General features: G+C 39.4%; 1 protein-coding gene across 5 annotated transcripts in view; it reads left to right on the top strand.

The window, feature by feature from the left end:
• SLC4A10 (solute carrier family 4 member 10) overlaps positions 1 to 6,622 on the top strand; it is a 381,585-nt gene extending 374,963 nt beyond the window's left edge. For all 5 annotated transcript variants that reach the window (XM_077447585.1, XM_077447587.1, XM_077447583.1 and 2 more), the window contains one exon: positions 3,261 to 6,622. In XM_077447585.1, coding sequence (XP_077303711.1) covers positions 3,261 to 3,327 — 67 coding nt within the window. In that variant the 3' untranslated portion in view covers positions 3,328 to 6,622. The remainder of the gene's footprint in view (positions 1 to 3,260) is intronic.
• Positions 6,623 to 27,415: the final 20,793 nt, after the last annotated feature.

Here is a 27,415-nt window from a genome sequence, read left to right as displayed (position 1 = left end):
TACGCCACACCTGTGAGGTGGATGGATTATCTCGGCAAAGGAGAAGAGCTTACTAACACAGATTTAGACAGATTTGTGAACAATTTTTGAGAGAAACAAGCCTTTTGTGTACATAGAAAAAGTCATAGCTCTTTAAGTTCAGGTCATGATAAATAGGGGCAAACACAAAAGTGTTGCATTTATAATTTTGCTCAGTGTGTATATATCTCTCTCTCTCTCTCTATATATATATATATATATATATATATATAGATAGATAGATAGATAGATAGAGAGAGAGAGAGAGAGAGAGTTTTTATTTTATTTATTAGTTTATTTTTTTAACACCGTAATTGTATCTTACAATTACCATGTTAAAATGTTTTGTGCAGATCTGTTTCTGTAAAGTTCCATCATTCACAGCTTAACCTCATTGCTGCTGCCTATCGGAATTAGCTGTCCACGCACAATAAAGAGTCTTTTTTTATACATGGAAAGGACAGCAGCAAGGGTTATTTTAAAAAAAAATAAGTTCTTTATTATTACATTCCTTTTTTTTTAGCACTCATTGATTGTATAATTAAGTGTAAATAAATTACAGACATTGTTCCATTTTATTATTAACATTTGCTTTCCATTTTGTTATCCTAAAATTCCGCTTTCAAAAAGTATTTTATTTTCTATTTTTTAATATATTTTTTTATTTTATTAGCAGTAGCAACACAGTATGCTGGTAATCTGAGGGCTAGACATTTAAATTGCTTTGCACCTGTCCTTCATTTTTGTTAATAAATATAGTGATAATATATATCCCTTACACTTTTGTCAGCTTTATTAATTTCAGAAGGAAGTCAAAATGCTGTACACACATTTTGCATACTTTGGAAAAGTTGTATTAATCAGGGCCTTTTTTTTAAAAGCTATATAGTATAAGAAAACCAGCAGGAGCTTGGAATAACTGTTCTTAATCCTTCTTTAAGCGTGTTTGGGAGTGGTTTGAAAGGGAATATGTTTTTGTGCAGCAGTAGCAGTCGTGACCAAGTCATTGGACTCTAACCTACTACCTGTACTTGGTGCAACCAGTTTGTAGTTCTAAAGTCCACAGTAACCAGGCATTACCTGATATCATCACAACTACTGCAAATAGAATCTATTAATCCTCCAAAATTCTAAAATTCTAATAAGCATCTTGTTTGTTGCCCTCTTTCAAATCTGTATTGCTTTGTTTTGACTGTGGTTAGTTCGATGAGGACGTCCAACAAGTACACAGAAAGTAGTTAAAGCCCAGAAGAAAGTCTAACATTTCTCCATTCATACAAAACAATGTAGATTTGTACTTTAATGTAAAATGCACCACATAAATAAATATATTATCCACAAAAAAATCAGTTCTGTGTCCTTTCCTAATGTAAACTTCCTTTTCACTGGGGCAAACCTTTCCCTGACCTCATCACTAAGCCCTGCCTGCTGATACCCTTTTTGTCCAATGAGATTGCCCATACTGATCACAGAAGCAGTGGACCACAAAGTGTAGTATATTGTATGTATAGCACAAAATTTTAAAAGTTTAAAATAAAATACAGGTTCACTTAAGAAAAACAACTTGTTTTTGGTAGGCCTCGCAGAAAAAATAAAATCTTCTTATCTCTGTTTATCTACAAAAGCAGCTAACGTAAATCTATAGGCTGCACAGCAAAGGTACTTATTCAATGACCTCTAAACCTGTGACAGCAGGGTTGATTTACCAAAACTGCATGAAAACCAGTCAGCTTCCATTTTTTCTTTTTTGTCAAAGCTTAATTGAATAAGCTGAAGTTAAAAGATGATTGGCCTCCATGCACAGCTGAACCAGATTGTACATTCTCCAGTTTTAGTAAATCAATAACAAGTTTTTGTAAAGAATTTGCATAGAAGGGATGGTGGCAACCACTACATTTCCAAAAAGAGTTTTTTTGTATAGACTCCGTTGTAGTAAATCAACCCCATAATTATTATGATGGAAATCAACATAATCTGAGCAGGACCTTGAGGTGGGACTTACAAAAAGGGTCTTCTATGTTGTTCATATATGGATTTACATGGATGTTAGGTACAGTGAGGTGTATTCTAATATTGCTCTAATTTGAACATTTAAGATGTTGAGAAGTACTAATAATTACCCTTTCATCTTATTTTTTTTATTTATCAGATGTATTATACACTGGGGATTTTTTTATTTGTGAATTGAAATAGTCACATTTCCACAGAACAAATTCCAGATACTACTTCATGCAATTTAATATTTCTAATTATCAGCTCATGAAACAGGGGCAGTGCTTTTGTTTTTTTGGGTGTAGTGCAATAGGTGATCATCTACTAAAAATTTAATATTTTCTTATCTCTTTATTACATAACCAACTAGAGTATTACATCTAACCACTTTCTTAATGAACCAAACCCATTTAAATATCTCATAACCCTGTTTAAAGCATATGTAAACCCAAAAACAAAAATATTATATATTGGAGTTTACCAGTCCTTAGATGTGGTGGCTGCATTTGTTTTTTTCTAACTCAGTGTAATGTAGCTATTGAGAAGCATTGCCACCCCTGGACTACAGAACACCTCCTCCCCTTATCTCCATAAAAAGGGGAGGTGTTTTTTAGTCCACAGACATAGCTGGGAATAATGTAAACTGGTTAGAAAACATACAATATTTTTTTTGCAAGATATTTGCACATTTTATGTACTTATCTAAGAGATTTAACAAAACAGTTTCAGTGGTATGCTTAACAGACCAAAAGGGAGCAAATAAGGGAAGCTCATTGTTAGGGTTTACATACTCTTTAATCCCTCCAACTAGAATATTGCTGTGTGTTATTCTGTGATAATTCAGCGTGGACAAATTTACAGATTATATCCAGCTTGCTTCTTAAATATGCAATTTAATATATCTGTGTGCATGCATGCTTGCTAAAGCTGCCTTAAAGAGATTTCATGTTTGCTCAATATGCTTACTATTCTTCCCTTCTAGCATCCATTTTGATTGTTTGCAAATTGTGTTGCATCGCATGGCAAATATATTACTGTAGTCTTGGAAGAGCATCTGTGTCAGTCAAAGCTGTAAGATGAGACCCAATCACCTATAGGCACCATTGGTGGCCATGTTTTGAGGAAACAAAACAGTGATAAGCATGAACTTTGTCTGCTTACAAAATGGCTACATTTTGTATCTGTAGGTGATGGGTCACCTTCTATTGAACATGTTCAGCTCATATCTTCTGTTTGTTGTTTTTTTGCAGCTCTGAAAGCAAGATGGAGAATAAAGCTGCCTCAGGGAAAGGTATCGACAGGGAGACATGTCTCTGAAGCTCTTTCTCAGTTTGTTTTTACAAGGAGATGAGAAGAATATATACTTATGACACACTTGGGTTACCTATACTGCAAAATCATTACATCCGCTAGCAGTGCAATACATAGCAGTGCAATATTTTTTGGCTTGCTCACTGTCAGAGGACTTGCCGTGAAAAAAGCCTTCTTAGCAGAGGAGAATTTTATTATTGTAATTTTATTTCACAAGACAGCTACTAATTTGCACAGTTCCTTGTTTTGTTCATATACTGTACATTGTCCTTACAGTCCATATCAAAACCATTGCTGTATTCAAAGTGTGGCTCCCATCCCTGACAACAGTAAGCGGCTACCCTGAGTTTGAGGGTAAACCTTACCCACAATTCATCTGTACCTGGTAGCAGAAATCAGTAGAGGTCTACCTTTCAACAGTCTTTATTTTACAGGATTTTCTAAAATGTTTTAGGCCCTGCAAGGGACAACACTTGGCAAATCTGAGAATAGTTTGATTATATAGTGACTGTGGAGTGGAATTTGGGCAAACCTTCATCTTTTGAAGGTTTAGGAGGTTTAGGAGGGAAAGCTCTGGGGCAGTGAGGCATGGTAAAAACCTCAAGGAGAGCCATGCTCACTGCATATTGGTTCTACCTATAAAGGTCAACATTGTAGATGACACATTGAAGCTCTTAATGTAAACTTGTACTTTGCCGTTCCCAGGCCCCATACCAGCTTATACCTTCTCTTTGCTCCCCTTCACTTTGTTAACCAAGGAAAGTGACATGACCAGTGCTATAAGGTGTGACTTGCTCCACTTTCTCCAATGTAACAGCTGTGCTCCGCTTAGGAACCCAGTGCTGTCACATTGAGGTGGTATAAGAGCCCCTGGCTCTGTGTTAGCTACACGTCATTTGAAGCTTTCACAGGGCTTCTCCTGCCACTCAATTCTCCAGTGGAAGAAAAGAGAAGGCGAGTGCACTATTTTGCCAAACATATGTGAACATCCCTGCAAATTATTGTGCTCTGGTGTTTCCAGTGAAGGGAATGTTTAATGCTACAGCAGTACTGTACAAAGATATATATTATACAATTCTTTACTTCCAGAATTGTCCTTTTATGTTCCAGCCTAACTATGTTCCTCTTCACAAAGCCAAGTTTATAAAAACATGATGTGATGAGTTTGGTGTGGAGGAACTTGAGCGGGCTGTATGGAGCCTTGACCTTCACCTTTCTGAACAACTTTTGGATGAATTGGTATGCGGATTGTGATCTCATCCACAACTAGTACTCAACCTCAAAAATGCTGGTTTGGCAAGCTAGGTAGTACAAATTCCCAAAGTCACACTCCAAAATCTTGTGGAAAGACTTCCTAGCAGAGTGAAGATTGTTTTAGCTGCAAAGTATGTCCAACTCCCTACTAATAGCCAGGTTTTTGTATGATAGTAAGGTGTCCACAGATGTTTTGCTGTAAACTATATAAACAGCTGTGACCATTGGCCTGTATGGGTAAAGCACTGTTTTTCTTTAAAGGGTCACATTATTCTGATAAATTTCATATTGCAAAATGGCCATAAAGCTACCATCTAGACCACCTGACTTTTTATCTTACCCCTGTACAGGATTTAAAAGAATTCACTGTTTCCAGGAGGAGACTGTTACATGTGCCTAGACACACATAAATAATTCTGCATCAAAAAAATTGTACAACATTGATTTTTTGGTTGACACATTCCTAGTAAGGCAGCATTGGGCTTTAAAGAGGACCTCTTTCTTTCTGAAGTACTTTTTAAACTGGCTGTGAATATAACTCTTTGTTTTTTAATAAAGATGTTCAGATGCAACATCACTTATCACAATCTGACACATATATGAAGGATTGTTCTTGCCTCCACTGGGCAGAAACAAGATTTTATTCTCCTTCTCCATATATCTTTGCACAGTTGTATTGTAGCAGGAAAGGGAAGGGGTACTTATTGGAGAGGATGGTCTTTATGTCAGTAGGGCTCCAGCACACAAAAACAATTATTTTGTGCTGAGGAGTCAAGGGGTTGCCTAAGGGAAACTCTGCAGTTTCACTGACATGAAAAAAAAAATTGTAATTTACAGATTGGTCAACTTTGTAATTTCAGGCATTTATATAGCATCAGTAATGTCTGCAGCACTTTACATAGTGTACATTTTCATCAGGCCCTGCCCTCAAGCAACTTACAATCCAATGTTCCTATCTCCTTTCAAATATTTATTATGTTTTTTAAGGTTTAACAAAAGGTCTTAAAATAACATCATTTGTGGTAATACAATGCATAGAAAAGAATGAAATAATAGTAATAAAGCTTCTCTGTTAACAAGTATGAAATAGAAAGATATAGTAAAAAGCATTCAACAATACAATATTTCATTTAACATATGTATCTGAAGCTGTGATATAATTAGTATTAACAGTATACATGAATAATAAAGATAATGAGGTAGGGTAGTGTAGCCAGGTTATTGTGTCGAAGTTCGAGAGAGATCAAGATACGTATGAGATGTTGAGTCAAAAGTGATATAGGATAGTTAGGAGAAGTAAATAGGCTTTTCCAGGGCCAAGTTCCTGCAATATGGCTTGGCATTGTCTGGAGATATAAGCTCCAAGGTTTCCTTCAGGGAAAATTGGTGAGCTAATCACACAAGCAGGAAATTATGTTTCTTGGAGGCGTTCTGTACACATTCTGTGTACAGAACACCTCCAAGTAGCCATATTGCATTGCATTTTCAGAAAATTACAGATCTGCAGATGGAAAAGGAAAGGTCATTTTTAATAACATTTAATTACAATATGACTTTTGTCACAATTGTATACACTATATTACTCTTTCTTTATATGCATTTTTTCCCCAGGAAAGTGGAGTTACCCTTTAATCTTGTTCTTCAGAAAGAGAATGGTCCACTTTAAAAATTTTCTAGTTTTACATTTAAATTATCATTCTTTCCATTTTTGAGTTCCTTATGTGTTTAGATGTGCATACACGTGTGATTACAAGTGTGATGTTATTTTTAAATCGAAACAAAAGAACCCAAAGTGACTCACGGGTACAACTACTTATAATTTCATACCTTTTTTTTTTGAGTAAGGAAATGTTTTTCTTACATCAGACTTGCTCACTACTTGATTGAATAACTGGTCCAATTTGGCCAGCTAGCCTACCATACCACTCATTTCTGTAGAAGGACTCTCTGTAAATTGTATCACCAAATGTATTTATTAAAGGGGAACTATTGCAATGTACTTGTTATATTAGATATGTAAAGAAAATATATTAAGCTTTGCAACCTATTTATTTAGAAAAGAATGTATAGTTTTGATTACAGTTAATGTTTTGTTGTTGTTGAGTATTTCGAGAAATAAATTTGTATGCTGTGACAGATCAGAAGAACTTGCCCAGTAGGAGCATCTGACTAGGGCTAAATGAGCGGTTTTAGTTTATTGATACTGAGAAATGTAACCACTTGACAATCATCTCTATAGCTGCATATTAATTACTTGTCAACAAGAGGTCAAAGCTCTCAGTAGCAAGAGATTACAGCTACTTATGTAGCCCTAAAATACAACTAACCTTAAAGTAAATAATATGATTTTACAGTCTTCTCTAGATCTTCAAACAACTATATTATATTTTAAATGCTGCTTTATGCTATAAGTAGTAGTACACATGAGAATGTTGTAGCAGACTGGAATTTGATCGTCAGCTGCTTCCTAGCAGATCTCAGAGTCTGTAGGGCAGACAAAACCATGTGCTTACTAAGAGACAGGTAAGACACAGGATCGGCCACTCCATGAATTCCAGCAACAAGAACCTACTGATTCCTAATGTTCTTATAGCAGCCGTGCCTGTTTGCAAAGCTAGCAATTATTGCAGTAAATTGCTGGCTGTGTGAACAGGCATGAATAGCTGCAGTTGCTGACAGCCTGCCATTGCAAGGTACGGGCTTGGCAGTTACTGCTATCCACTCATCACTGGCAAACCCAGCAGCAGGAATCAGTAGATTCCTGCCACTGGGATTCTCAGCATGGCAAAACACCCATGCAAATAGAACCTAAAAGTCCACAACAGATACTGTAGAGCAGACTGTGTAGAACGCTATAGATATGTCTTCTTACTGTTCTATTTCAAATACTACTTTATGCCTTGACATGCCTGCTCAGACCCAGATTGTCTGTACAGTATGGTCATCTGCTGACTTGGCACCATCCACAAGCAGCTTAAAGTGTTACTAAACCCTGGACCCTGCATTCACTATACCTGGTCTCCCACAGTACACAAAACATGGAAATGCAACTTCCACATTTGTACATTATGTCCACCTTTGTATATTATGCAAATATAAACTGCTAAATACCTTTTCTCATAAGCCGTATATAGCAGTCTTGTGACATCTATGAGTGTCTGGTTAAAGCTTATAGGAGGAGTTTTCATTCTACTCTGACTGTCCTGTGAGGCTGCAGAACTCCTGACCCTCTGTCTGGACAATGTATATTGGCCCTGTGCTGATCACATGCACCCCCCCCCCCCCAAAAAAAACCTCTCTAGCAATACAAGCAATACACACGAAACCGAGCATGCGCAGAGTGCCCACAATGCTCTTTACTGTCAGGAGATGGATTGGGAACTGTGGAAGAAGGGGAGGATCAGGGAAGACAGCCTCTATACACAATGCACAGGATTTACCCCTTAGGTTGCACAGTGAGCAGTGAGTATAACAAGCATGCTTCACTGCATATACAGACTGATTTTACTGTTGTGGGTTTAGTAACACTTTTCAAAAGGACACAGAAATTGAATCCAACACAATTTTACTTCAGCTAATTGCAGTACAGGATGTTTTTCCAGTCATTTGAAGTGTAAGAAGACAATGACTTTCCTATGCGCTGTCTCTGCAAAACACTGACCAAGGGAACATTTAAGAATTGTAGGTGGTCTTTTTTTTTTTTAAGTACATGATTAAAGGCGGAGGCTCTAATTGGTTTAAAAAAAGGGTGGGCTCAGTTGTGTGACGTTAGCAAATTAATATTCGCTAATGTTATCCTGCTTCTCCTCCTGGGCCAATCAGGACCGATTGGTCAGGGAGTCTTAGGACAACCAGACTACAGGATGTATGGCCAGTTTAGGAGTTAATTCTCACAAGCTTATGACACTGTCCCTACCTGTCATATCTTTTTTTTTAATAACGAGGCAACAACTGCTAAAAGCCAGCAAGCAAAATTTTAGACAAAAACAAGTGCAACATCGTGACAGAGTAGAAGACATTAATTATATACAATATGTTATTTGCCTTGAATTAATTATAATCTTTTTTTCCCGAAGTCTTAAATCTAGGAAAAAACCTTGGTAATATGCACAACTTTAAATTATGTTGTTGTACTACTCTCTCTGGAGATTTTATTTATTTCTTCTTCCTGCAAACCAAAATGTTCTTTTGGTTTCTAAAATTGAAAATAAACAATTTAACATTCTGCAAGACATAAAGTGGCCCTGCTGCCTGGGTCAGTTTGCTAAGTTTAGAACTTTTGCTAACATTATGTCACCATAGAGATATTTTTTCAGTGTTGTGAAAGCAGGTTGTCGTATAGAAAGAAACTCTGCTAAATGCAAAATTCACCAAAAATTGAGCATGCAGAATCTGATGAATATGCTGTTCGATGTAGAACATCAGTAAGTAGGGCAGGACTGGGCTGGGAGACAAGGTAGCATTTTCCCCCAAGCCAGTAATAAAAAATATGCTGGGCTGGTTGCCCTTAGAGGAGGTAATTCTCCATTTAATCATTTATCAGAGCAGAACTCGAAGACACTGACAACTGCTGGGCATTATTCAGTCACCTGCTCCCCTATTAAACCTGCAATTACAGCATCTGACAAAGCAAAGTCTTCAAACATCAACCCCGTTTGTGGCTCTTAGATGTTTTGTGGCTGAATGCCAAAAACCACAAAGGAATCTGGTGCTCAAAGATTTGAAGAGGTGTGTCACTGCAACCATAATCTTTGGAAACAACAACCTTTGAAACAACAATTATTGCCACATGCAGAAATGTTTCTCTCCCATGACCTGGATAGTTAGGTTCATCTCCAGGTCAAGGATTCCCTGTTTTCCCTTGTCCATAAGTATTGAAACGCATCCACTATAAAAGATAATTCCCTTAATAGACAGTAATAGACCTTAGCATGCATGTTTGTTGATTTTCAAAGGGTGGCTTTCAGGGACATCTTCTACACTAGTGGTCACCAAAAGCCATCACTAGTAAAACAATCCACCTAGGAATGGAGTCTCAGCAGGCCCTTCTGGATTCTTGGTCTCTTAAAGTGGAGTTCCACCCAAAAATGGAACTTCCACTTTTTAGAATCATCCCTCCTCCACAGTCTAATGACAGTCTAAATACAGCTTCTGGAAAGCTTCTCAGGAGCAAAGTAGTTGGATGGGTTAGAAAGCCTGACCATCGTTGTTTCCTTTAGATAAGCCAATAGCAGGACTGTCTGTGCAATTGCTCCTCCTACATTTGCATACATTACAAAGAGCCAAAAAGCATTATGATCAATTGAAATTAGATACCTAAAATGGTGTGCAAGGAAGTACACTCATAAAATTCTGGATGTAGTGACATAGACTTATGAAGATCTCCAAATCTTACTCCCATTCTGGCCATTAGTAGCAGTTCTTTGTGTCAAACAAGGACCATTAATGCTTCTGGTCTGTCTTCTATATAAATAGATTAATTACCGTATATACTCGAGTATAAGCCGAGATTTTCAGCCTCTTTTTTGAGGCTGAAAGTGCCCCGCTCGGCTTATACTCGAGTCACCGCCGTCTGTCTACCCGATCAGCGTGTCAAGCAGACAGACGGCGGCCATTCAACTATTCAAAAGCCGCGCCTCCCTGTCTGTGATAGGCGGAACACTCAATTTCCCAGCAGTCAGTGGTCCGCCTATCACGGACATCCGCTCATCCTCATACTACGGACGAGGATGAGAGGATGTCCGTGATAGGCGGAACACAGACTGCTGGGAAATTGAGTGTTCCGCCTATCACAGACGGAGGCGCTGCTTTTGAACAGTGGAATGGCCGCCGTCTGTCAGACGAGAAGAGGTGCGGCGATCCTGGCATGGCCGCCGTATGTGCAGAAGCACACAGGCTCGGGACGCAGGTAGGCTGGACACACAAGGCTGGACACACAAGGCTGCACACACAAGGCTGCACACACAGGGATGGACGGACACACAGGGATGGACGGACACACAGGGATGGACGGACACACAGGGCTGGACACACAGGGCTGGACACACAGGGATGGACAGGCATGTCTCACCCTCGGCTTATACACGAGTCAATACGTTTTCCCATTTTTTTTGTGGTAAATTAGGGGCCTCGGCTTATATTCAGATCGACCTATACTCGAGTATATACGGTAGTTGGCCTTCTATATAAATAAATACACAAAATGTCATCTTGACAACTCTTTTACTTTAACACATTGAATACAAGTTTTTGGCACTGTTTGTAAGATTAATTTTAAAAAATAACAACAACCCTTCTAATCCTTTAGGATCTATGTGTTGCTAACCACATGTGCCCACCCTCCCCATAATTATAATAGTGTCTGTTCCCATCCTAGCAGTGAAGTGCAATAGGACACGTTTGTTTTTTCCCTGAACTTTGGGACATTGGGAGGCCCATAGAAGTCATCGGCAGCACATCAAAACACATATAGCATTAATTTTAATGTGTTGGCAATGGGTATTAACAAGCCTTGGTAATGGCTCTTCCACTCCAAATTCAAAATCCAAAAACACATTGAAAATGTGTCAGTGTGCATCGAAGTGGATGACGTACACAACGGAAATGTACTAGCGTGGTGGAAAAATGCACCTCTATGCTCACACATAGATCTAAATGGGTCCTTACTGTATCTGATATGCCAATGAACCTGCAGTCTGGCTCCACCCCTGAGAAAGGTATGAGTGGAGGAGTATTCTCCTGATAACCACTCCTCTAATATGATATCCTTTATCTAGAATAATATATTGCTGCTCTAAAAAACATACTTTTATTTTTTGTCAAATATTTAGTCACTATTTTATATGAATTCATGTTTGGTTCTCATGTAGTCAGACTTCTATATTAGGCTAAAATATAATACTTGAGCCACAAGCATTGAATTTCATGGATAAGTATTTTGATTCGTTCCACTTGTACCAGTAGTTCACAGCAACTTTTATTGAAACAGAGCTATCTGAAATAAATCTGCTATAAAAGGTGTACCACATCCCCAGAAGGATAGAAAAATGGAGAAACCCCCTAGAAGTGGGACTTTATAGGTACTATCATATTCACATACGTAGGAAAAAAAATATATATATATATATATTTTTTTTTTTTTCCTACGTATGTGAATATGGTAGTACCTATAAAGTCCCACTTCTAGGGGGTTTCTCCAACTTTTTTTGGGTTCTATCACCACATATATTGGGTTACGCACCTTAAAGGGAACCTGCCTTGCAGCAAAACACATATTAAAAAGAGAAAATGGGAGCTGCCATTCTTATCAGAGAATGGCAGCTTCCATTATAGATTTTCTACATAGGTAGTTTTTATTCATGGCGGGATCTTTTCCCAGGAATTTTCTGTTATCTAACCTGTTAAGACAGAAACAAGGGAACTGCACTTGCAATATAACGAAGTATGTGTTTAAGGCTGTTCGGTGTAATATAGCTGCTTTTTATGCAACCAAAAGATTCCTGACTTGTATTTGTTAAAATGGCTCCGGCTGACTAACAATTGCATTTAATAGAGTATGGTGAAAAGCAATGACCTAGTGCTGTCAGTTTACTATAGGCATAAAGCGGAAAGATGGATTCAAATCAACCACTGTGGATTACTAGACTTGTATGTATGTATATATGAGTTCAATTAAATCCAGCTCTGCATTAGTTTTCTTGCTTCAACCTTTTCTTAGGTAGGTCACCAGGTCTTTCCTCAACCTTCACTAATTTAGGCAGTAGCCAACTAACCTACCAGCATGTCTTTGCAGTGTGGGAAGAAACCCACACAACAACATGTGATCTCTGTACAGATAGCATCTTGGCCAAGATTTACACCTAGGACTCCCTTGCTGTGCTAACCACTAAGCCAAGTGGCACCCTTGAATATGTTTCTTTTTGGCTTACTAAATATGTCAAATAGCCTGTTCAGGCAGTGTATAATAGCTCTCATAGAGCACTAATATATCCAAATGTATGAAATACAATAGCAGTTTTCACCTGTAGGGGCAGTGTTTTACATACAGATACTACAACAGCAATTTACCTTTTCACCATACATGTAAAGCTGAACTTAAGGGAAATACAAAAATCAGATGGAAAAAAAACACTGCTAGAAAAAGTACTTAATCTGATTTTCTTGACCTTTTGAATTCAGCTTTTTGCAGTCCCCTGTTCCCCTCTGATCCATAATATAAGTAAACTGAGGACTGCATTTTTAAATACAAACAAATTAGTAAACCCATTGGGGCTAAGCTATACTTGCTGGCATCCATTAGGCTATAGCTACACAACATATTTTTATTATTTTATTAGCTCAGTCATGCTATCCAGTAATTTCTAGTTGAAGAAATGAATCAACAAAAAACAAATTGAACAAATGGCTTCCTATGGAAGTTATACCAGTAATTCGCAGTAGTGTGATCATTGTTTGTTTAGCTTTTTCAGTAGGGAACCATTTGTTCCATCTGTTTTGTAATAATTTGCAACCCCTAGAGACTTATTGCTAGTGAGTTTACTATCACGATTAGCTACTATTTGAGATACTATTTATTCATGTTATTAGATAAGATTACTATCTCTAGTTAAGATCTTGCCTAATTAAACAAATGCAGACAAGCAGATAAGGGCACTTTCACACAGGCTGTATACGTTTTTCTCAGCAGGGGATCCCCTACTGAGTTGAACAGAGCTGGCAGATACCAGGTTCTTGTTCGCTCCGCTTAGGCTGGCCATACAATATACAATTTTCTAGCACAATTTTCCCTTTGATTTACCAAAACCCTGTAATGTGAGGTCAAACCTAAACAGTTTCAATTTGTATGCAATCAGGCAAGCTCTTGTGCTACATAGTTGAAGGTATATCTAAAGGAAATTGAACAAGAACATTGTATTATGTATGGCCAGCTGTAGGCAGAGTGGACACAGACATAGCCCATTCTGCTGTATGGGCAGGATGTAAACAGATCCGCTTCTGTTTGTTTTTGTGGGATCATATTGGAGGTAGGTTGGTGGAAACAAGTCTGTTTACATCCGCCACTCAATAGAGAAGAATGGAGGGTCCAATTGAGTCCATCTGAAAAACAGACAGGAGGACCTGATCAGACAGCTCAGCCTGAATCTCACAGTTGCAAGAGCCTAAAATTGTCTGCGAATTGTAAATTTTAGGTCAGATTCAAACCTTGTGTTACAGTAACACAGGTAATTGCAGTGCCATTCATTTTGAATGACACCATACATAACCAATAGATAGCACTGAACCTGTGTTTGAGCTTACCACCACACCATAATGTGAAATAAAATAGGCGCGAGTCAGTTAAATGGTCAAAATTAATGGGATGCCTTACTGGAATGCATGTTAACACATGTCTAAACATACTTACATAAGTGCAGTAACACACCTCAATGGTTTGAATCCAATCTTTGCTTGTAATGTACATTTTTGCAAGCTTAGGGATGCCTAGTAGGTGAGTGAAGCTTAAGACAAGGCATGGCAAGATCTAATGCAACTCTTGTCTTGACTAAACACATCTTTAAAGTGGTTGTATACCCACTTTTTTAACTTTTACCTACAGGAAAGCCTATAATAAGGCTTACCTGTAGGTAAAAAAAATATCTCCTAAACCTGTACGGTTTAGGAGATATTCCCCTCGGTATGCGCCGCTGACTGCAGCGGCGCATGCGCACAAGGGGGTTCTCTCCGTGAAAATCCGGCAGCGCTCGTCCGGCCGGATTTAAATCTCCCGCGCGCATGCGCGGGAGTGACGATATCGCGGCTCCGGCCACTCACAGCGCCGGAGCCGCGATACCCGGAAGAGACGCCGAGGGAGCATGTCGGCTCCCTCGGCGTGGATCGGGCGAGATGTCGGGGCCTCGTTCTAAGGTAAGTATTTCATAATGAGCTAGTATGCGGTGCATACTAGCTCATTATGCCTTTTGCTTTGCAGGTTTAAAAAAAAAAAAAAAAAAATTGCGGGTTTACTACCGCTTTAACAGCATCTTTGGGCTGATATGGTCTTCAACTTTGTTCATTCCCAGTCTCAATGAGTGAGAAATATTTTACCAAAATTAATATATTTAATTTTCAGATACACAATGTGTACATGACAGTGTTATTATTTATACTTGTATGGCCATAAGGAAATAAAGTGCATTTAACTTTGAACATCTCCAGCAAACTGAGTTTTTAAAACTTCTCTCATTTTTAACTGAAATGGAATGACCATGTGTGTTATCTGTAGTCATGATTGCATTTATCACCTGTTATGTTATTTTGTGTACAGTTTTACCTGTCCGTATATTTACGGTAGTAAATTCTTCAGCTTGAGCCATGTCCTCCGCACGCAGATGTCTAATTTATCCAGCTGTCTTTCCCATAGCTGTACATGATCTTTATTGATTGGAAAAATGCATTTTTATATTCATTATTTAAAAAGGTAACTCTGCTGCAACTGATAGCTAAGTTGGGTAAGAAGAATGTGTAAATTATGCCCTATGCCACCATTCTGCTGATTTAAAGAGTCGGTCCACCAAAATTGGTCAGTTCATTTATGAATGCATTCTGGTGAACCTGTTGTCATCTTAGATCTCCTAGGGACCCCAACAGCAAGATCTAACCAGCTGAGCTCTCAGCTCTTCTGCCCACTTTCTTGATTTCTCAAAAATATCCTAATAAATTCACATAGTCCAAAATGAATGAAAGTCTAACAGGGATTATGTGATTGCTTTGTGAAGGGTAAGTGGAGCTGGGAACTCAAGGGCAAAGCTGTTACCACTGAAGTCTGTAGAAAAATTAAGAGACAAGGACAATCAAGTACCCCCCCCCCGCCAATATATTTGGCGATAACCTTGAGTCTGTTACACTGTATCAAATAAAAGGAATATATTAGGTTACAGACCTTCATGGCTATAACTTTACATTGGTCTTTAACTCTCTATTCCGAGTGAGAGGGGGTAAAAAAAAACAGTTGACAAGCATTTGTGATGCAGCCAGAAAATTTTATCAGAGAAATATAGAACTGGCTGGTTACACAGTGGCCTAGTTCAGGGCATACAGACCCCAGTGCAAGTCTTACACATAAAGATTTGTTCACGCCATTACACATATAATAACATTTATTAATTATGTTGCAGCAAACCTCCGCTATAATGCACCATAGCACTAATGCAAATGCTCTGCATTATTTTTCCATAAATTGTGGAGCCTTTACAGCCTATCCTATTCATAGTCTATTCCAAATGAATGGACTGCTAATACACAAGACAATGTATAATGTGTGTTGGGGTGTAAATGGGCTCTGCAGTGTTCAAAATTACAGTACTACAGAGGATATTAAGCAGAGGTGTTGGCAAAACAATCCCCTATGGCAGACAAAGACGTGATGACCCTATGTGTACTTAAAGCAGAACTTTACACTGTCAAACAACTATTTTTAAACCTTATGCAACTAGCATTAGTAAAAAGATAGGAAAGTATACAATATTTACTTGTGTTAAACTTTTTTTTTTTTACATTTCTTCAGTTACTGCCGTTTTTTTTGTTTTGTTTTTATTGATTTCTCAGCAAACAAAAGCATAGAGACATAGATGGGTGGGCGGGTTTGCTTTAAGTATTAAAAATACATTAAATTGCATTTCTTAGTTTGTGGTGCTCAGTTACAGTTTAATTCCCCTTTAACTACTCCAACAGTAGAACAATGAAGGAGGGTGAGAACCCATTTAAATCAGGAGGATAGTGGAATGAGGGCACCCAGTAATTATTTACACATTATACTCACCACACTTTAGTTACTAGCTGTTAGATTTTTCGTTTTTCTTTAATTTAGGCTAAGTAAGCGTAATAGTAAATTAAGGAGAGAAAAAAATCATCAGAATTTTCTCTGTAAATTGGAGGGATGGTAAAGAGTAGCCCTTTCTTGCAAAAAATATATATTAATAGCCACAAGGCTGGGAAAGGCAATACTTGTGATAATTTACATTTATAGTGAGTGTCTTATTCATTTTATATGTGACCTTTTAATGCATCATTTAGCCCAGCCAAATAAAACCATAGCAGAGGGTAAGGGGCAAAATGACAATTATTGCACTCAAGCTCCCCTCTGATCTTTTTTTTTTTTTTTTTTTTTTTTTCTGTCAAGCATCATACCATTTTGGATGTACTTTGATACAGATGTTTATGTATTGTGTGCTTTTTGCATAGACATTTCTGTTATGTGGAAAATAAATATTTAGAACAGCTCTCTATGCTTTGTCGTGAAATATTTTCTCAGTTCTCTCCACATGCATGAAAAAGAATTGTTTGGCATTTTTACTGGGTAAGTTACACTGGTATTACATATATCATCAAGATTAGCCTGAATGGTGCTTTTAGAGCAGATTTTCAGGCCTTTATACATATATAGTGCACATTGAAAGCACATTTTGTTTTGTGGGTACTCCTATACATTTCTAATAGGTCTCCAATGCATGTCCACACTTATGCCGCGTACACACGACCGGACTTTTCAACATCAAACGATTCCGGCAGACCATTCGATCGTGTGTGGGCTGCAGCGGACTTTTGATTTGCAAAAATCCGACAGACTTTAGAAATGGAACATGTTTCAAATTTTACCGTCAGAACTCCGCCGGACCCAGTTCCTACCGAGAAATCCGCTTGTGTGTATGCTAGTCCGACGGACAAAAACCGACGCGAGGGCAGCTATTGGCTACTGGCTATGAACTTCCTTATTCTAGTCCAGTCATACGTCATCACACTTGAATCCGTCGGACTTTGGTGTGATTGTGTGTGGCCAAGTCCGTTCATTCGGAAAGTCCGTCAGAACTCTGTCATAACTCCGTCAGAACTCCGTCGAAAGTCTGTCGGACCTAGTCCCTCGAAAAGTCCGGTCGTGTGTACGCGGCATAACAATGCACTTGAATATAACACATATACGACAAAAGGATCAGGTATGTTTTTGGTGCATGGATGCTTGTTGAGAACCCCTAGGAAATAAGTGGCCACAGATACGAAAAAGTGTGTGAACCCATTAAACAATGCATCAACATGCGAGATAACACACAATTGTAACTTGACCCTTAATCTGTAATTGCCAATGGTACTATATAGTGGGATGGGTAAAAAGCTCCCTTCACCCATCATCTTCCCCTGTTTTACCTAAAGTATACCTAACATCTAATTTATTGGTGGTTCTCAGGATGCGCCAGGCGTACCTAGGGATACATCTGAAAGATTCAAGGGGCTGTCCTGTGTGTGTGAAACTAGATCTTCACTCTGTGAATCAAAGTCCTTTTATTTGAGCTGGAATGAAAATACAACAAAAGGGACCCCAACCTACAAAAGAGTTAATACTTACCCCTCTGTCACCTATGCTGCCAGAATCCACTGTAGTGAAAATTTTCCAGTGCCTGAACAATCTTCAGAATCTGACATTTCTGGTAGTGTTGGATTCCTGGTTCCCTCTGTGCTCTGTAGTTTCTCCAGATGGCTCCTATTTCACTATAGGACACAGTTGAGATGTAGGGAGCAGTGGATTTAAGTGTATTGAAAGCTTGCAGCCTTTTTAATAATCAAGTAAGGTTTTATTGATAAGAAAGGAAAAACAAACACAGTATTGATACAGAATTTCCAAGACATCCTCTCAAATATATCAAATACCATCAAAAACATGTACAACGTTTGATTTGCTTCGTAAAACAAACATAGCACACCCCTTCCACACATTGTTACAGCTATACAAGTGATATAAAGCATAAGTTACAGCCAGGACCTCTGCCACATGTATTTAAATGCTCAGTCAAATTCCATAACCAAAGGGATATGGCTTAACCAATGTAGTCTGTCCATGACCAGGTCAAGTGGACTCAAGATCGGGGTGTTCAACCATGGACCTCAAAGGTTTTCATATTTATGGGAGCATCCCCTATGCTGATAAATGTACTTCTCCAGTCTGAGAGTTTCACCCATACACTGTACACGCTCCTTATGGGCGGGAGAATCAGCGAACTTCCAATACGCAAGTATAACTCTCTAGGCTTGAAGAAAGGCTATAGCCACCACTTTTCTAGTAGGAGTTGGAAATAGGAAATCTAAAATACCCAAAAGACATGGTTTGGGGTCTAGCTTGACTGAAATTTTAAAGACAGTATTCAAAGTGTTCATTACCCTTACCCAGTATATATGTAATTTGGGACACTGTCAAATTTCATTAATAAAGTCCACATGGTCCCTGTAAAACGTACTGCAAGTGGGAGTATCTAATATGCCCATTTTGTATAGCCTGGCTGTGGTAAAATTAACTCTTAGCATTTTATACAGCTGCATGAGTCTTTTGTGCCATGTTAAGGGAAAATTAGGGTACTGCTTGAAGAGTGATCCATCTCCCACCTATTCCTGCAGTCAAGGGAAATTATTTCAAGAATTCACCTATCAGCATGGCATAGCAATGGGAGATGAAGCCCCTAGCAGAGACTTAGTTGACCATCATGTGCTTGCAGCCTTAAAGGATAAGTTCACCTTTTCAAGCAGAATTTCACTTTTCATAATAAATAGAAATGTTTTCCAATGCCATTTCTGGCCCAGCCATCCCAATGTGATTTTCTGTTACTTATCTTATCCATAGAGGTTTACAATCTTGTCAGTTTATTTGTATTTTTAAAAGTAGGTTGTCTCTCAGCTTTCTCTTCCTTTTAGATCATCTCCCAGAAGTCTTTACTTCCTTGTTGCATCACAGAAGATGTGATAGGGTGTGTTCACCACTCTGGACTACGCCTCCCACCTTACAATTCATACCCTCCACCCACTTCCAATACAATCTGATTGTACAATCTCCTTTAGATCTCCCATCAGCTATGTAGTGCAAGGACCTGCCGGATTTGATACAAATTAAATGGATTGATCAGGTGTGTCGTCCTATTCCATAGTCCTGGTAGATCTAAATGTAATTGAGCAGATATTGTAAAATCATATTGCATAGTGTATGCCATAGGTGTACGCAGCCTATTGTATTAGGGTGTGCACCCCAAAGCTCAAACACTTGGTACCAATCACTGTGTTCATTCAGAATGGTAAGGGGCCTGTAATGACTATCACTTCCCCCATTCATCCTGAAACATCATCTGTGTGTGCCCGCAACAGCAGCCGGTGGGAGAGTGGGGAAACTGGCAGCCCTGTGGTAGGGGTTTCTGGGGCCGAATGGGGTGATTAGGGTGTGCCTGGGCACACCCTGTGCGCACGCCTATGGCGTATGCCCATAATTATAGGAGTATATAGGAGGGAGTGGACATAGACACTCAGTTGTCAGGCCTCGTTCACATCCACACAAAAACTCACATTCCGGCATGCCTTTGTTTTGGGGTTTTTGTTGTGTAAATGCACCAATTTCACTTTCAGGCCACATTCACACCTAAAGTAGTGGGAGTGCATGTTTTTTCAGCTCATTTTTTCAGTGACACACATAGGGGAAGGCGTTGACTTCAGCGGCCTGCACTACACATGGCCAGGTAGCTCATTGGACATGTGGCAAAATATGTGTTTGGCGTGCTGTTAACAATTAATGACACTGAAAGCGCAACAAGGTAATTTTAGGTGTATAAATGTGGCCATACACTGTACTATCTCCTTTAGATTTACCAAAACAATATACTAGGAAAGACACATCTATCCAATCACTCTATATCCAATCAGGCAGGTCCTTGCACTACATCAGGGGTGTCCCGTGGGCTGCATGCCACAACATGGAGTTTAGCATGCAACCTGAGCCTGTCTGAAGGGACGCTGGGAAAACCAGGCAAATGCACGGGTGGAGAATAGCCAGCATGCCATGAAACCTAAGCTGATGGGTGAAGGTGTGCTAATGAGGTTAGCTGGTAAACTCTTTCCTGTGTCTTACTGGTTTCTTTGTCTGTATACCAGGGAGTTTCTAAGAAATATAGCAAGGGCTAAGGTAAGACCTTGTTCTCAAAATCAAAGAAAGCTTGTATTTTTCTGCAACCTAGTTACATTAATGGTATATTGGTACATAGAGGAGCTAAATTTTAGGAAAAAAAAGTAAACTTAGCCTGTAAAGTGTATTTACATTTTTGAAGATAAATTTGAGAAAACCCAATTGTATGGTTGTAATGTGTTCTTATCCAAACAGTGGGGGAGATTTACTAAGACTGGAACACTCAAAATCTGATAGCCAATCAGCCTCTAACTTCAGCTTGTTCAATTAAGCTTTGACAATTAAATCTGGAAGCTGATTGGTTACTATGCAGGGCTGTACCACATTTTGCATGCTCCAGTTTTAGTAAATTCCCCCCCCCCCCAAGTATACCTAAAGTAATTTAAAAAATATTTATTACCTTTTAGAAGTTTCCAAGAAAAAGGTGTCATGGCTGACTGCAAGCATTTCTCAGCTAGCTCAGCATGATCTGTTCCAAGAGCTAGGAGTCCAGCTCCTATTAATATCCAATAGAGAAGCCCAGCCCAGTGATCAGATATCTGCCTCCCAGATTTGGTAATCGTGATAAACAGAACTTCCCAGCCCCCCTCATTGCAGAGAAAATGAAGTAGAATTTTTCCTTCCTGGAAGTTCCATAAAAGAGCATTTTAAAAAGGTATATTATGCAAGATGAATAGGGACATGTAACAAATATAAAGTAGGTATTATCCCAATTTGACAGCAAAAATGGAAATACCCTTTAACAATTTGCAGACCATGGGCGTATGAAGCACACCCATACAATCTCAATTGAAAAAATTTGGACATTACCTTAAAACAGACAAATAACAAAATAAAATTGTACTTTGTATCTGCTGTAACAGTAGTTGGTTTAAGCCTAACAATGATTAAACAAAAAAAAAAAAAAATTTTTTATATATATATATATATATATATATATATATATATATATATATATATATATATATATATATATACACACACAGTATCTAACAAAAGTGAGTACACCCTTCACATTTTTGTAAATATGTAATATCTTTTCATATGACAAAACTGAAGAAATGATACTTTGCTATAATGTAAAGTAGTGAGTGTACAGCTTGTATAACAATGTAAATTTGCTGTCCCCTCAAAATAACTCAACAAGCAGCCATTAACCTCCCTGGCGGTACGATTATTTCGGATTTTAGGTGCTAAAAGCGGTACAATTATTTTGCATGAAAATTTGGCGTTTTATATTGTGGTCCTGTAATTCTTAGGAATAACTCATTTAAATCTGTCCAAACCAGAGTCTAGTAGACATCCCGGGTATGATAAAGTTTGAAAAATGAAATCATAAATTATAATATAATAAATAATTATACATAATTGTACCAAATAATAATATAACAATAATAAAAATATTCAATAATGTAATCAAATCAAAAACACTGAAATTTTCTCAGTTGCAGAATTGTCACTGTCATTACTTTTCAGTATTTGATGACGGATCTCCCCACAAATCGCTATCCCTCAATTCTGCAAGTGATTGTAATTTATTATCGCTGTTTTCTAGCTGGTCTAAAATCATTTTTGATGTAAAGTGACAGTTTTGGTTGCTATGGACAATCTCCAGTTTCCAGGCATAAAGAACAGTTTTTATAATATAATACTGCATGCAGGACACTGGACAGACCACTAGGGACAAAGGGGATGTGAAATAATTACATACAGCAATGTAATCTGTAAGATTACATTATACTGTATGTATAGTGTTTGTTTCACTTTTTGAATTTGGTGCCGATCTCTGTCCCCGTGCGTCGCAACGTTTGCAGGGCACGGAGAATGGCTCCGTGATAGATCGAGCGAGACACGGCTTGCTCGTACAGCACGGGGACATCGCTGGATCCAAGGGACAAGGTAAGTAAACCTCCTCCTGGATCCAGCGATGCGGTCCCGAGTCTGGCTCGGGGTTACCGCTTTTGCCATAAAAATTCCACCCTGAGCCAGACTCGGGAATACCATCAGGGGGGTTAATGTCTAAACCACTGGCAACAAAAGTCAGTACATCCCAATTGAAAATGTTCAAATTGGGCCCAAAGTGTCAATATTTTGTGTGGCTGCCATTATTTTCCAGCACTGCCTTAACCTTGGGCAAGGAGTTCACCAGAGCTTCACAGGTTGCCACTGGAGTCCTCTTCCACTCCTCCATGACGACAGCACGGAGCTGGTGGATGTTAGAGACCTTGCTCACCTACACCTTATGTTTGAGGATGCCCCACGGATGCTTAATAGGGTTTAGGTCTGGAGACATGCTTGGCCGGCACATCACCTTTACCCTCAGCTTCTTTAGCAAGGCAGTGGTCATCTTGAAGGTGTGTTTGGGGTCGTTATCATATTGGAATACTGCCCTGCAGCCCAGTCTGCAAGGGGAGGGGATCAGTATGTCCCAGTACATGTTGGCATTCATGGTTCCCTCAATAATCTGTAGCTCTCCAGTGCTGGCAGCACTCATGCAGCCCCAGACCATGACACTCCCACCACCATGCTTGACTGTAGCCAAGACATACTTGTCTTTGTACTTCTCACCTGGTTGCCACCACACGCTTGACACCATCTAAACCTAATACGTTTATCTGGGTCTCATCAGACCACAGGACATGGTTCCAGTAATCCATGTCCTTAGTCTGCTTGTCTTTAGCAAACTGTTTGTGGGCTTTCTTGTGCATCATCTTTAGAAGAGGCTTCCTTCTGGCATGACAGCCATACTGACCAATTTGATGTAGTGTGTGGCGTATGGTCTGAGCACTGACAGGCTGACCCCCCACCGCTTCAGCCTCTGCAGCAGTGCTGGCAGCACTTATTCGTCTATTTCCCAAAGGCAACCTCTGCATGTGATGCTGAACACATGCACTCAACTTCTTTGTTCGACCATGACGAAGCCTGTTCTGAGTGGAACCTGTCCTGTTAAACCACTGTATGGTCTTGGCCACCATGCTACAGCTCAGTTTCAGGGTCTTGCCAATCTTTTTATAGCCTAGGTCTTCTTTATGTAGAGCAACAATTCTTTTTTTTTTTCAGATCCTCAGAGAGTTCTTTGTCATGAGGTGTCATGCTGAACTTCCAGTGACCAGTATGAGAGAGTGAGAGCGATTAATACCAAATTTAACACACCTGCTCCCCATTCACACCTGAGACCTTGTAACACTAATAAGTCACATGACACTGGGGAGAGAAAATGGCTTATTGGGCCCAATTTGGACATTTTCACTTAGGGTGGTACTCACTTTTTTTGCCGGTGGTTTAGACATTAACCACTTCCCGACCGCCGCACGACGATGTACGTCGACAGAATGGCACGGGCAGGCATAAGGGCGTACATGTACGTCCCTGCCTTCCTGCGGGTCGGGGGCCCGATCGGGCCCCCGCCCGGTGCCTGCGGTGGTCGGTATTCGTTCGGGAGCGATCCCGGACGAGGGGGCGGCCATTCATTCATGGCCACCCCCTCGCGATCGCTCCCGACGAATGAAAATGCTCCGTGACATCACTTCCTCTCCTGTAATGTAAACACAGGAGAGGAAGTGATGTAATCTCTCCTCCGTGTCGGTATTTTTCGTTCCGACACCGAGGAGAGAGGATCGGTGAGTTGCACCAACACGACACTACACAGTAGAACATGCCAGGCACACTCACACCCCCCCGATCACCCCCCCAATTACCCCTGCCCCCCAGTCACAGTGACACCAATGTCATTTTTTTATTTATTTTTTATTTTTTGCATTGGTGTCATTTGTGACTGTAATAACTGTTAGGGCAGTTAGGGTTAGCCCCCTTTAGTACTAATGTACCCCCCTAACCCCCCCAATAAAAGGTTTAACCCTGTGATCACCCCCCGTCGCCAGTGTCACTAAGGCTGGGTTCACATTGCAGCGGTTTATGAGAACGAATGTGATTCGCACCGCACTGCAGTGCAAATCACATCTGATCTCTGTGCGATTCGAGTTCAGCCATACAGATAGTATGGCTGAATTCGCATCGCACCCGCCGCAAATTCGCACGGGACCCTTTTTTTGGCCCGCAGCAGAATCGGATCGCATGGGTGTTCACACCATGCGATCCGAGTTTGCAGATCGCACTGCGATATGCGAACTGATCTGGGGGTGTCATTAACATTTCACTGACACTCCCAGCAGTTCGCATAGGGCAGTGTGAACTGCCGCCGGGAGGCATGCGATGCGGGAACCCGCCGCGGATTCGTGGCGGTCCCACATCGCTCCAGTGTGAACCCAGCCTAATAAGCGATCGTTTTTCTGATCGCTGTATTAGTGTCACAGGTGACGCTAGTTAGGCAGGTAGGTATTTAGGTTCGCCGCAGCTTTTTATAGCACCAGGGACCCCCATATACTACCGCATAAAGCCCCCTGATTGCCCCCTAGTTAACCCTTTCACCAGTGATCACCATAAAACTGTTACAGGTGACGCTGGTTGGTTAGTTATTTTTTTATAGTTTCAGGGCACCCGCCATTTATTACCTAGTCTCACTAGTGTACCCCTAAATTTAGGGGTGTCTACTTTCCAAAATGGGGTCATTTGGGGGGGGTTTGTGCCATCTTGGCATTTTATGGCCTTCAAAACTGTAACGCCCTTAGAAAGCCTGAAGGCGGTGCTTGGTTTTCGGGGCCCCGTACGCGGCTAGGCTCCCAAAAAGTCCCACATATGTGGTATCCCCGTACTCAGGAGAAGCAGCAGAATTTATTTTGGGGTGTCATTTCACATATGCCCATGGCATGCGTGAGCAATATATCATTTAGTGACAACTTTGTGAAAAAAAAAAAAAGTTTGTAATTTTCCCGCAACTTGTGGCAAAATATAAAATATTCCATGGACTCAACATGCCTCTCAGCAAATAGCTTGGGGTGTCTACTTTCTAAAATGGGGTCATTTGTGGGGGTTTTGTGCCATCTTGGCATTTTATGGCCTTCAAAACTGTAATAGGTAGTGAGAAGTGAACTCAAAAATTTACGCCCTTAGAAAGCCTGAAGGTGGTGCTTGGTTTTCGGGGCCCCGTACGCGGCTAGGCTCCCAAAAAGTCCCACATATGTGGTATCCCCGTACTCAGGAGAAGCAGCAGAATTTATTTTGGGGTGTCATTTCACATATACCCATAGCATGTGTGAGCAATATCATTTAGTGACAACTTTGTGTAAAAAAAAAAAAATTTTTTTTTTTTGTCATTATTCAATCGCTTGAGGCAAAAAAATAAAATATTCAATGGGCTCAACATGCCACTTATCAATTTCCTTAGGGGGTCTACTTTCCAAAATGGGGTCATTTGGGGGGGTTTTGTACTGCCCTGCCATTTTAGCACCTCAAGAAATGAGATAGGCAGTCGTAAACTAAAAGCTGCGTAAATTCCAGAAAACGTACCTTAGTTTGTAGATGTGACAACTTTTGCGCAAACCAATAAATATACAATTATTGACTTTTTTTTACCAAAGACATGTGGCTGAATACATTTTGGCCTAAATGTATGACTAAAATTGAGTTTATTGGATTTTTCTAATAACAAAAAGTAGAAAATATCATTTTTTTTCAAAATTTGCGGTCTTTTTACGTTTATATCGCAAAAAAAAAAAATCGCAGAGGCAATCAAATACCATCAAAAGAAAGCTCTATTTGTGGGAAGAAAAGGACGCAAATTTTGTTTGGGTACAACATTGCATGACCGCGCAATTACCAGTTAAAGCAGCGCAGTGCCAAATTGTAAAAAGACCTCTGGTCATTGACCAGCAAAATGGTCCGGTCTGAAAGTGGTTAATGGCTGTGTGTTGAGTTATTTTGAGGGGACAGCAAATTTACACTGTAATACAACCTGTACACTCACTACTTTACATTGTAGCAAAGTGTAATTTCTTCAGTGTTGTCATATGAAAATATAAAATATTTACAAAAATGTGAGGGGTGTACTCACTTTTGTGAGATACTATATATATGTATATATATATATATATATATATATATATATATATATATATATATATATATATATATATACACATACATACATACACACACACACACACACACACACACACACACACACACACACACACACACACACACACACACACACACACACACACACACACACACACACACACACACATATATATATATATATATATATATATATATATATATATATATATATATATATATATATATATATATATATATACACACACACACACACACATACATACATATTAATGTATACATATCCCCTTCATGCTAACAATACACATATATGCGTCCTCATTGGACTGGGCTTTTTTTCCGTATGGCCATATATATGCGTATCTGTCTTTGTTCTGGGAGCACGCCACACAGCACGCATAGTCTATGGGAAATACAAAAACAAAACATAAGGAGCTGCGCTCATAGAAATTTGATAAATGAAAAAGTGATGTTCAAGTGAGTAAGTCAATCTGGAAAAAGAGTCCAAAAAGATAAACTAAATAACCAAAAATGAAAAAATGTATATATACATATATTAAAAAAAGGTAAATCAACAGTCCTAAAGTCCTCCAATGGTAAATTAATAAGTGATTGTGGCAACACAGTATTGTGAAATCGTCCATGAATTTTGAGAGACAATGTGAATCCCCCACCACATAGAGTGCAAGCTTACCAGCTGCACAAGCTGTTTGAGCATGTGGCTAATACCCAGCAAGGACCTTTAATCCTCCCAGCACCTCCAGTAGCCCATGAGCCAGGCGTTCCTGTAGACTGTAGATGTATTCAATGGTCAGCAGCCAGCCACTGGATTCAACTCGGTGTAAGTGCTCATAACAATCCGGAAAACAAAATAAAGAGCAATCGCCATCGGTAAGACCA

This window comes from Lithobates pipiens, unplaced genomic scaffold (genome assembly GCF_037356315.1).
Source record: "Lithobates pipiens isolate NorthernLeopardFrog02 unplaced genomic scaffold, aLitPip1_a1.2 Scaffold_22, whole genome shotgun sequence".
Classification (NCBI taxonomy): Eukaryota; Metazoa; Chordata; class Amphibia; order Anura; family Ranidae; genus Lithobates; species Lithobates pipiens.
This window is presented reverse-complemented; position numbering and strand designations above follow the sequence as displayed.